The 12,402-nt window shown below is 45.3% G+C and overlaps 1 protein-coding gene across 5 annotated transcripts in view; it reads left to right on the plus strand.

Annotated features, from left to right (window-relative positions):
- Nucleotides 1–12,402, plus strand: part of LOC122558814 (MICOS complex subunit mic25-a-like) — a 541,522-nt gene that overhangs the window by 379,630 nt on the left and 149,490 nt on the right. Inside the window, exon 8 of one of the 5 annotated variants that reach the window (XM_087994067.1) lies at nucleotides 10,447–10,566. The exons of the other annotated variants lie outside the window; for them this stretch is intronic. Coding sequence (XP_087850193.1) covers nucleotides 10,447–10,551 — 105 coding nt within the window. The 3' untranslated portion in view covers nucleotides 10,552–10,566. Of the gene's footprint in view, nucleotides 1–10,446; nucleotides 10,567–12,402 lie in introns of those variants that run through there. 5 annotated transcript variants of the gene reach the window in all.

A 12,402-nucleotide genomic window follows, 5' to 3' on the forward strand; every position in this document is an offset into this window, starting at 1 on the left:
GCATGTCAAAGATTCCATCGGGATGCCATCTTACTCATCCCTGCATCTTGGGATAAAACCCTCCATTTCTAACGGTTTGTGGGCCCAAAGCAGCCCTTAGTTCATAGAGTCTGTGTTTCTGCCCACAATTCTTCGTGAATTGTGAGCTCTCTCCCTTCCTGTTTCTCTATTTCATGACTTCCTCCTGCTTCACTTGACATTATTTGACCTGCTGAGCTGAACTTTCTTCAAAGTTGTAAATTTTGTATCGAAATGTTTTTAACAATCATTGCAGCAGAAGGCAAAATATCTGTTGATTTCAGTGAGTTTATGCTGAAGGGTTGGACTCCGACCTGCAGTGTTATTATATGAGCAGCACAAACTTGTTCTGGCAGCTGTCACTTTGTTATTTTATGGTGACCTGGCACTACAGAATTCTACATCTGTGCATGCACAGTAGTGTTGACAATAAATACAGCCATTCGTCTTTGAAATTATCTTGCATGGTATTCTTGTCTGTACTGACTGCTGTTGAGGTTTATCTGTTTTGCTGACTGTTTGATTCTTGTTTTTTATTGCTTGTTTTTCGGAGAATTCTCGGCATTATCTACTGCCGGCTCCCTGATCCTTAATCATCTGGTTGAAAGACTCCTGCCTGTGGTCGGGGTCATCAACATCTCCACATTTTTACCTAAGATTCTGAAAAATCTTGCTTTTATTTTGTCTCCAGTTTTTTTTTCCTTCATGCATATGTCTAAGCAGAGTGGAACCCTGGCTGGTGTCTCCTGCTCCCTAGCTCAAGGAATTTAGACAGCCTAATGCAATAGAGACTATAGATGGTTTCTATAACCTGCTGGTCCATACAGGTCAGTTCCAGAACTTATACCCTTATGCAGTTGAAAAGAAGGGAGATATAAATGCATAGCAATCGGGAAATATTGGTATTCAGAGGAGTCTGATTGCTCTTGAACACAAATGACAGTAAGGCAACGTGCAGGTATAGCAAACAATGAGGAAACTAAAATGGTATTTTGACCTTTATTAAAAAATGTGTCAAAGATTGTGAACTGCTGGAATTCTTTACCCTTGAGGGCTATTGCAGTGTATTTATTAAACATATTCACATCAGAGATCAACAGATTTTTGAATACAAAAGAAATAGTGCAGGAAAGTATAGCTTTATGATTACATTCATTTGATTTTATTTGCTTTGATTTATTGTTGTCACATGAACCTAAGTACAGTGAAAAGTTTTGTTTTGCGAGTGGTACAGGCAGATCATAACATATAAGGACAAACAGAGCACAGGGTGCTTAGACAGAGTGAGGCGTATAGGTTACAGCTGCAGAGGATATGCACAAAACAAGTTCAACATTAGATTTGAAATTGGAGAGTCCATTCAGCAGTCTAATAACAGTGGGGAAGAAGCTGTTCTTGAATCTTTGCTTAAGCTTCTGTATCTTCTGCCTAACGGAAAAGGTTGGAAGACAACATTAGAATAGAATAGAATAGTTACCGCCCCCTCGACCATGAAGACACCTCCTTCTACCGCCCCCTCGACCATGACCTTACCTCCCGTCACCAAACCATCATCTCCCAGACCATACACAATCTCATCACCTCAGGAGATCTCCCAACCACAGCTTCCAATCTCATAGTTTAGGAACTCCACACCGCCCGATTCTACCCCTTACCCAAGATCCACAAGTCTGACCACCCCGGCCAACCCATTGTCTCAGCCTGCTCCTGCCCCACCGAACGCATCTCTACCTACCTCGATACTGCCCTATCCCCACTAGTCCAGGAACTCCCCACCTGTTCGAGACACCACCCACGCCCTCCACCTCCTCCAAGATTTCAGTTTCCCCAGCCCCCAATGCCTCAGCTTCACCATAGACATTCAATCCCTCTACACCTCCATCCGCCATAACCAGGGCCTCCAAGCCCTCCATTTCTTCGTCTCCCGATGTCCCCACTAGTACCCTTCGTTAAGCTGAACTGGTCCTCACCCTTAACAATTTCTCTTTCCAATCTTCCTACTTCCTCTAGACGAAAGGGGTAGCCATGGGCACCTGCATGGGCCCCAGCTATGCCTGTCTCTTTGTTGGCTACGTAGAACAGTCCATCTTCCGTAGTTTCACCGGCACCACTCCCCATCTCTTCCACCGCTACATTGATGACTGCATCGGTGCCATCTTGTGCTCCCACGAGGAGTTTGAACAGTTCATCAGTTTTACCAACAAATTCCACCCGACTTTAAATTCACTTGGACCATCTCTGACGTCTCCCTACCCTTTCTTGACCTCTCCATCTCCATCAGTGACAACCGACTCAACACTAACATTTTTTACAAACCCACTGACTCCCACAGCTACCTGGATTACACCTCTTCCCAGCCTACCTCCTGCAAAAATGCTATCCTGTATTCCCAATTCCTCCGCCTCCGCCGTATCTGCTCCCAGGAGGACCAGTTTCATAACAGAACACACCAGATGGACTCTTTTTTTAAATACGGTAATTTCCCTTCCCACATGGTTGAAGATGCCCTCCAACACATCTCATCCATGTCCCGCACATCCGCCCTCAAATCCCACCCTCCAACCTCAACAAGTACAGAATGCCCCTGGTTCTCATATTCCACCCCACCAACCTCCGCATAAACCGCATCATCCACCGACATTTCCACCACCTACAAACAGATCCCACCACCAGGAATATATTCCCCTCCCCACCCCTGTCCGCTTTCCACAAAGACCATTCCCTCTGTGACTACCTGGTCAGGTCCACGCCCCCCTACAACCCACCCTCCCCTCCTGGCACCTTCCCCTGCCACCGCAGGAATTGCAAAACCTGTGCCCACATCTCCCCCCTCATCTCCATTTAAGGCCCCAAAGGAGCCTTCCACATCCATCAACATTTCACCTGCACATCCATAAATGTCATTTATTGTATCCGTTGCTCCCGATGCGATCTCCTTTACACTGGGGAGACTGGACGCCTTCTTGTAGAGCGCTTTAGGGAACATCTCCGGGACACCCGCACCAACCAACCCCACCCCGCTCTGTGGCTGAACATTTCAACTCTCCCTTCCACTGCGGTGGACATGTAGGTCCTGGGCCTCCTCCATTGCCGCTCCCTCACCACCCAACACCTGGAGGAAGAATGCCTCATTTTCTGCCTTGGAACACTTCAACCCCAGGGCATCAATGTGGACTTCACCAGTTTCCTCATTACTTCTTTCCCCACCTTACCCAAGTTCCAACCTTCCAGCCCAGCACCATCCTCATGACCTGTCCTATCTGCCAATCTTCGTTCCCACCTATCTGCTCCACCCGCCTCTCTGACCTTTATCCCTGCCTCCATCCACCTATTGCACTCTTAACTACCTTCTTCCCGGCCCCACCCCCCCTCCCATTTATCTCTGGCCAGGAAGTTGCCACGCCACGTAGAGAGACTGCTGCAGGAGGCCGGGATGTTGCCACTCCGGGAGGCTGTTGTGCCAGGCCAAGAAGTTACCACTCCACGCCAGTAGACCCCTACAGGAGGAGGCCATTGTGCCAGGCCAGGAGGTCACCACACCATATCAAGAAGTTGCTGCACCAAGTTGGGAGGCTGCTACAGGAGGCCACTGCACCAGGCTGGGAATTATCCCCAGAGGCTAGGAAACATCACTTGCTGGAGGCCGGGGATCAACACCGGAGACTGGGAGTTGATCTGGAGGCCAGATGTTGATGCCAGAGGCTGGGAGTCGGCATTCGCTGGAATCCGGGAATTATCGCTGGAAGCTGGGAGTTGTTGCTGGAGGATAGAGGTCGTTGCTCACCGAAGGTCAGGAATTGTTGCCGGAGGCTTGGGAATTGTCACCACAGGCTGGAGTTGAAGATAAAAAAAGGAGAATAAGAAAGAAAGCATTATGAGGAGGAAAAGAGAAAAAAAAAAAGAAAGGAAGAAGAAGAACAGGTGGAGCAGACAAGCTCTGCGTGGGGTGTCCTACTTTGCCACCACCTAGCATAGTACCAGGGTGGGAGGGGTCTTTGTTGATGATTGCAACCTTTCCATGGCAACCAGAAGTGTAGAAGGAGGGGAGGTTGGCTTGCATGATGGTCTGTGCTGTGAACACAATTTTCTGTAGTGTTTTATGGTCCTGGACAGAGCAGTTGCTGTACCAGGCCGTTGTGCACCCGGATAAAATGCTTTCTGTGGTACATCTGTAGAAGTTGGTGAGGGTAGATATGGAAATGCCAAATTTTCTAGGCTGCCTGCTTGACCGTCGCATTGATGTGGGTGATCCAGGACAGATTGTTGGTTATTGTCACTCCTAGGAACCTGATGCTGTTGACTGTCTCCACCTCACCTCCATTGATGTAGTTGAAGTCAGTAATCAATTCTCAACCCTGGGGAGGACCAGACCGACCCAATCTGACTCACTCACCTTAGGGAGCAGCAGATTCGCACCACTGACTCCCGAGACCAACCAGAAGCAAGGAATCTACCGCCGTGACCTGTCCCCAAGGAGGCCAGACCAGCCCAGCCCTGAACTCTGACCTCGTGGTGACTTGACCGTGGGGAGGCCCGGCCTGACCCAGCCTGACTTACTCACCTTCTGGAGGAGCAGACCTGAGACAGGCAAGGAAACCTACCAGAAACTGTGGAAGATGTGGTGGTTTGCAGGTGAGATGACACTTCACGGTGAATGATGGAACAGGCTCAAAGAGCTGGATAGGCTAGTACTGCTCCTAGTTCTTATGTTATTATGATCTTTCTCAGCCTCAGGAGATCCCTCCGCTCTTCAAAGCCATTGAAGCATTTTTAAAATGTTAAGTATGAAATGTAGCGGCCAGTTTACATGTAGCATGGTTACACAAATAGCAATAAAGTAATAGTCAGCTGTAGTCATGTTGATTAAGATATAATCATTGTTCAGGACACCCCAGAGAAAGTATGCTGCTTGTTTTCACAATAGCACCATGGGCCTTTTGCATCTCTGCTGGCGACAGTAGATAGTTTCTCATTCTATCATCTGATCCATAAGGCAGTGTCTCTGTCAGTGCTGCAGTCCCTGCCCTGGAGATTTTCTTCTCAGGTCTCTGGAATGGCTTTTGAATCAACAATATTACCATTGAGCCACGTCTAACACCTGGTTGCAATGTGACAATTCCAAAAGTCTGTGAATTCAAACTAATGACATAAACCTACTGCAGTGCTGAACACCTACATTCTGCACTGGAACAACAGACAGAGGGTGTGTTAATCTGTCTGAGAAATTCTACATTCTTGCAAAATCTGCACACTCAGACATTCATTGCAACCACTCTAACCAAGGAAGTATGTAACGCCTACTAATTTTGTGTCTTAAAATTTAAGCATTGCAGTAAGAATCTGGCCATCCTAAAGTCAGTAGTAAATGGCATAAAGCTTTGCTGATTCTTTCAGCTTTGTAAAGATAAAAGGAGAAAAATGATCTTGGGAATGCACAGGTCTATTAACAAATATGTTTGTGCATTCATTGTTGTATTATAGTGTTTGCCAGAGATCAATTGAAAACTGATTGCCAACAAAATACAATGTTTCTCAAGCAAGAGGAAAACTGGATATTACTATGCAGACCATGAATATCTAACTGTACATAAAGGTGCCACCCTTATCGATTACCAATCCTGTAGAAAATACAAAGGGAAAGTGTAATATCAAGATATGTGAATGCCTTGCTATTCTCCAATAAAGAAGATAGCGATGTTTAGGTCAGAAAGATCCAAAGCCATTGAAGCATTGTAAGTGAATGTCCTTCAAGCTTTTTTGGCTATCCTCTGTAGTTTTTTTTGTCGGTGTTCAATTATATCTGTCAATCTGCTGTGTAATTTTTGCCTTGTGTCATTACATTGCGCTGCTACCCATAAGTAAACTGCTTATCAAATGGCTCCAGCACCTTGCTTCTGATTTGGCTCAGTGACTGCACAATAAAACTTCACCAGCTTGAGTTAACCACTGGCATGCTTCAACTACCAAGAGAGAGCTGAAGATTTGAGTGTTATTAGGTTGCCTTTTTTAAAAGAATATCTTCATATCCTCACCATGATTTATTCCAGACTGGATAACTGAAATTCCGTGTAAGGACAGTAAAATAGTGGGAATGTCACTTGACTAGTAATCGAGTGGCCCAGACTAATGATTTGTAATATCCGAGGAGCGGGAGGGTCCACGTTTTGAGCTTATGCTCGAAACGTTGACTCTCCTGTTCCTCGGATGCTGACTGCCTGGCTTTTCCACCACCACACTTTTTGACTCTGATCTCCAGCATCTGCAGTCCTTACTTTCCCCTAATGCGCTGTAATATGACAGCTGTTAATATTTAAATTCATTGAAAAAAACCCTGGAATTCAAAGGTAGTGTCAGTAATGGAGACCGTGACAACCATCATCGATAGTTGTACAAACCCGTCTGGTTCACTAATGTCCTTAAGGGAAAGACATTTGCTGTCTTTACCCTCCAAACCCACAGCCATGTGGTTGACTCTTAGCTGCTGTCTGAGACGGCCCTGTCAAGAAACTCAGTTCAAAGGTAATCATGGTTGGGTGACAAATGCTGACCTTTCCAGTGTTATCCACATCCCATGAGAAAGAATAAAGATTAAAAGAGAAAATGTCAGAAGTATACAGCAGGCTGACAGCATCTCCAGAGAGAGAAACAGAGTTAATGAGATGAGTCTTATTAGCCTTTTGAAATAGACTGGGAGGGGAAAAGGCTAGCAAAACAGCCCATAAGGATGTCATTGGTGTGCTTGGCATCATCCCACTACAAGTATCACTTTGTCATTGGAAATAAAGGTGACAAGTGAGCTACTCATCCCATTCGAGCCAATGAGGTGGCAAATTAAGTGCCACATTCCACCTCCATAAACATATTTCCAGCAGCCCAAGTGCATTTCACCACATGGAGAGATCACCCAATGAAACCTGGCAGACTCCAGGAAAGCAGGTTGGGGCAGTGAGGTACTCCTATATCGGGTCTCTTTGTACTAGAGGGGAAGCCCTGGCAAATGTGATCTTCCCTTGTGCCAGTGACATTTCTTGTCCCAACCCCTGTATATTCTCAATATCTGGGGCCTGCTTCTTAGGCCCTGTCTACCCACAACCTCACTTATCTGTCTTCGAGGTCATCAGCCATCAGTGACCTCTGTTATGCAGCTGCAGTCCCAGAAATAGCCAGTGACAGCGATGGCACTGATGAGCTACCATCCCTTTGATTGGCAGTGGGCCTCCAACCTTATTAGGCCCTGTGATAGCAGTCCTTTAATTTGTTGTCGCCTTCAAAATGCAGTCATGGGTCACATTGCCTGCTGACACAGGACCTGTTAGCAGAACCTCTAGAGTTCCGTCCAGCATTTCAGCTCAGTGAACAAAATGATGCTTTTTTGTATTGCAGTAAAAGGTAATCAATCTGAAACAATAGCTTCTTGATTCTCTGAAAGTGAGAGAGGAAGATGACAGACACAAAGTCCTCAATTCACTAAGGCAGCTATTGAGCAGGCCATCAGACTTCTGAACATGGTACCGAATCCTGGACCAGTTAGACGGTGCCTCCTGCAAGACTTGCGATCATCGTGGTGATTTGCTGCATGATGCATAACACAGTCTTTCACCTTGAAGAGGTGCCGTTCTGGAACGACACAGCATAGAGAGAGCAGCTGTACATGAAAGAGAAGATGGAGGGGGATGATGCAGAACTCTGAGATACCCTGCCTGTAGAGAGGCAGCTGGACCCCTTGCTTTGTCAGGATGCCAACATCAGGGATCACCTGATTTAGGCTAATTTTGACTGAACCCCCATAGCCAGCAACAGTGCTATATTCACTCTGCTTCTTCAAGCAATTCCCTTGAAGGTGTGGTGTCTAATGTGTGAGCCCTCACTGCATGACTCTCTGCCCACCTTCCACTTCATTCCTCTTTTCCTGTCCCATCATCAATAAAGGAACAGTCATATATTTAGCTTCATATGGACAATATTTACATGGTGTTTAGAAAGAAAAACAGTTACAGGCTGGAAGACATCCCACTGACCACCCCCTCAAAGATTTGCCAAATGTGGTGGCTCATTTACTTGGCCACTTCTACATGGTGTCCCCCTTTGGGGTTTTGGGGAGGGGAAAGCAGCCTGCTCACTTGTTTCTGCCTATGGTTGAGATTAACTTGATAATTGTCCTCATTCTGCAGATGCCCACAGGGGAACCTCCAAAGGCCACTGCTATCATCACTCGGCCCAGCTATCTGGATGCTCCCCCTCAGGGAACCTAGGAAACCAATAATAATCCTAATGTCCTCTTCAGTGACCATCTCACCCCAAGGTTGGTGCTCTAGATTCCACCACTTGCATATATCCCTGCACCATTATTGCCACTGACTGGTTACAGAGTGTGGAATAGATCCTCTGTACAGCTGTGCGTAATGCCTGCATACATTCTACTACCTAGGGCTTCGCTTGAGATTGGCACTTCTTTCAACAAAATACCTAATGCACTCAAAAGTCCTCGCAAGCTGGCTGAGTGTCTCCATTCTTAGCCAATGGCTGTGCAGTGCCTCAGGGGGCTCTGACATTTGGGAATATATTTGCTTCTGCTGCTGGTCTGGATCGAGGCCATAGTCCAGTGACTCCAAAAGCCTTGGTGGGGCTGGGTTTTCTCCATCCTCCGAGGATACTGCTCAGGCGTTCTCTAGCACTAGTGCCTTGTTGGACACCTATTGACTGTCAGTTGGCTGCTGAACCTGTCTCCAGGCCAAATAAAGGGCTGTCACATCAGGGCATGTGACCCACCCCACACAAGCATAATCCGCTTATAAAAGGTGGGTTCGAGACTTGGAATCATTTTCTGCCTCCAAAAGGATGAATTCATGGTGCGGTAAATATTGTGGAGAAAAGCCTTGGAGTATAGGCCAATTTAAGTGAACTGGCCAGATGGGCAGATGATGGCAAATAGAATTTAACCTAGAAAAGTGAGAGTTAATGCATTTTGGGAGGACTAACAAGGCAAGGGGGTACATATTAAATACAGGACCCTAGAATGTACAGAGGATCAGAGGGACGCTTGTTGTGCATATCCAAGACTTTGGATAGGAAAACTGGGAGATACGATGGAGCTGTATATAACAGTTAGGCCTTGGAGAACTGTGTGCAGTTCTGGTCACTACACTACAGGGAGGATGTGATTGCACTAGAGAGGGTGCAGAGGAGATCTGCCAAGATGTTACCTTGCCTAGAGTGATTCAGCTATGAAGAGAGACTGTATTGGCTGGGGTTGTTTTCCTTAGAACAGAAAAAGGCTAAGGAGGGACTTGATTGAGGTGAACAAGGTTCTTATTGGCATCAAGAAGGTAGATGGGAGAAAAATGTACCAGGAGTAGAGGGGTCAGTAACCAGGGGCATAGATTGGGTAAAGGACAAGAGATTTAGAGAGGATGTATGGAAGAATTTTTTGATGTGGGGATGGTGGGTATCTGGAACTTACTGTTTAAAAGAGATCATCACAACATTTAATACCTAAAACGTCAGAACATTCAAGACTATGGGCCAAGTGCTGAAAAATGGGACTCAAATATATAGGTGCTCGATGACTGGCACAGAGACAATAGCTAAAAGGGCCCGTTTCCATGCTGTGCAACTCTCTGATTCTAAGGAAAAACCAGTTTGTTGACTTTCTCTTAGTAGATGCTGCCTGACCATCTGAGTATTTCTCGCACAATCTATTTTTACATACTCCATTTCCAACATCCAGTTTTTGAAATACTGTATAGTTTGATCCAGTCTTGATAACTAAACTATCACATAATTAATGTTTAAGTTTTAACTTTGTTCTTCCTTTCTACCTTGTTCTTAAGATTCTGTACCTAGGTTCTTGTAGGTGGTGACATACACGTTTCGCTGTACTCCTGTATTTTTGTAGAATGGTGCTGGAAAAACACAGCAGGTCAGGCAGCATCCGAGGAGCAAGAAAATCGACGTTTCGGACAAAAGTCCTTCATCAGGAAGACTTTGGCCTGAAACGTCGATTTTCCTGCTTCTCCGATGCTGCCTGACCTGCCGTGCTTTTACAGTACCACTCTAATCTTGACTCTGCTTCAGCATCTGCAGTACCCACTTTTGCCCTCCTGTATTTTTGTACTTGAGTGCACGTGACAATAAAATCAAATGAAAATCATCATAATCTGGATCAGTCTCGATGACAAAATCACTTTTCCTCCTGATTGTTACACAATGACTATTGTTGAAATTTGTGCCTGTTAGTGCAAAAATGAACATGTACTTTTAATGTGCATCTGAACGTCATGCCATAACAGCACCCAGTCTGGCTGCGGCATCCTCTGTGGTTGATCAGATTTTTCAACTTCCACATGATGAATGCCTACCTAGACAAGGTTATAGATCTCTGTTTATGCAATTAATGCTTACAAACCACACAGTACTTTTGTTTTCTAGACTAGAATAAATCATGGTCAGCGTGGCTACAGAGTCGGTCGGTTGGCCTGTGAAGCCTGGCGCAGGAGTCTCATTTCCGCGGGGAGTGGGTGCCTGGTGGCATGATGTGGGCTGAGAAGCCTGGAGCAGGACCCAGGCAGCAGTATGGTGTGAGACAAAAACAAACTGCAGATGCTGGAATCCAAGGCAATATGGTTTGGGCTGCTGTAGCCTGGAGTGGGACTGTACATAAGAGAAGGAAAAGTTGGACTCTGTTTAAGTTTTTAAAATTACTTTATTCTGAGTTAATTTGAATAGTGCCCATGTACAGCGACAGCACACACTTTTCACTGTATCTTATATTGACTACATGTGACAGTAAATTATTCAGTATTTCAATTCAATAATTGAGAATGGAGGGGAAGGTTTGAGAAAAAAATAGTTAAAGCAAATGTGGTAAGGCATTATGTTGGTCATATTTCAAAATGCTACACATAAAGTTGTTGCCAGGCAGAAACAGAAAACAGAACCAAAACATTTAGCAGGATTTTCCCTGTGGGCTTCTGAACCCTGCCATCAAGCTCAGCTATATACATGAATGCATGGAATATAGTAAATATGATTCCGAGTTACAGGCCAAGATTGCTGTGTAGAAATATGATGTCCTGATGCAGGAGCAGCGCTCCAAAAGCTAGTGCTTCAGAATAAATCTGTTGGACTATAACCTGGTGTTGTGTGATTTTTAATTTTGTACACACCAGTCCAACACCGGCACCTCCAAATCATTAGAAATATGATGTTATGTCTAGAACAGAAACCTGGTTCAATAAAGATCAGGACTGGGTGCTAAATATTCCTGGATTAAGTGTTTACAAAAGAAAGAAAATGGGGAGCGATGTTGATTTTGATGAAGGAGAGCATTGCAGTACAGGAGAAAGGCCTTGCCTGACAAGTAAAGGGACAGAAACTATTTGACTAGACCTAAAGAACAAAAAAATGTGTAATTTTATTGTTTGGTGCAGTCTTTAGAATTGAGGAACAGAGGGATAAGGTCAGGAATGAGAAATCACATCTGAAGTGAGACACAGCCCTATTTGGTGCATGAAAGGGAAGGGTTTAAAGGGGTATCGGCCAAACGCAGGCAAGTGGGACTAGTTCATTTTATGATATTTTGTTGGCATGGACGAGTTGGAATGAATGTTCTGTTTCTGTGCTGAATGATTCTATGACTACTTACGGGAGCTGGTAGGCCCGTTCTGGTTTGGATTGACCACATCCGTAGCAGTGTTGGTTGCTTGAGGAACTCTGGCTCAGAGTTGATGAGCTGGAGTCCAAGTTTTGGAACACATCAGGGAGGGTGAGATCATCTGGACACTGTGTTTCAGGAGGCAGTCACATCCCTTAGATTAACTACCACAAAATCGGTCAGGGACAGGAGAGTTGACTGCAAATGAAGTAGGGAGAGAGATCAGAAGAAGCCTCGGCCTCACTTGTCTAACCAGTTTGAGATTCTTGCTCCCTGTGTGGATGAGATTGGGGGCAGTAGAGAGGATGAGCAAACTGACCATAGTGCTGTGGTACAGGGAGCCATTCGAGAGAGAGAGAGGAGTAAAAAGAAATATTGTTGTAATCAGGTATAGTGGAGTCAGGGAATAGACACTTTCTCTGTCGCCAAATCAAGAGTCCCAAAGGCTATGTTGCGTGCCTGATGCCTAGAAGCAGGATATTTCATCTGGATTGCAGGAGTAGATGGGGAAGACCCAGTTGTTGTGGTCCAAATAGGTATCAACAGTATAGGTAGAAATTGGAAAGTGGTTCTGCTGAGGGAACATGAGCAGCTTGAGCCTAAATAAGAAAGCAGAACCAAAAAGATAATAATCTCCCGATTACCACCAGAGCCACAAGCTCATTGGCACAGGGTCAACAAGATTAAAGAAGTCAATGCGTGGCTCAAGAGATTGATTTGGGATAAAAATG

The sequence above is a fragment of the Chiloscyllium plagiosum genome, unplaced genomic scaffold (genome assembly GCF_037043375.1).
Source record: "Chiloscyllium plagiosum isolate Xiang-an unplaced genomic scaffold, Cpla_swu_hap1 HiC_scaffold_14, whole genome shotgun sequence".
NCBI classification, from domain to species: Eukaryota; Metazoa; Chordata; class Chondrichthyes; order Orectolobiformes; family Hemiscylliidae; genus Chiloscyllium; species Chiloscyllium plagiosum.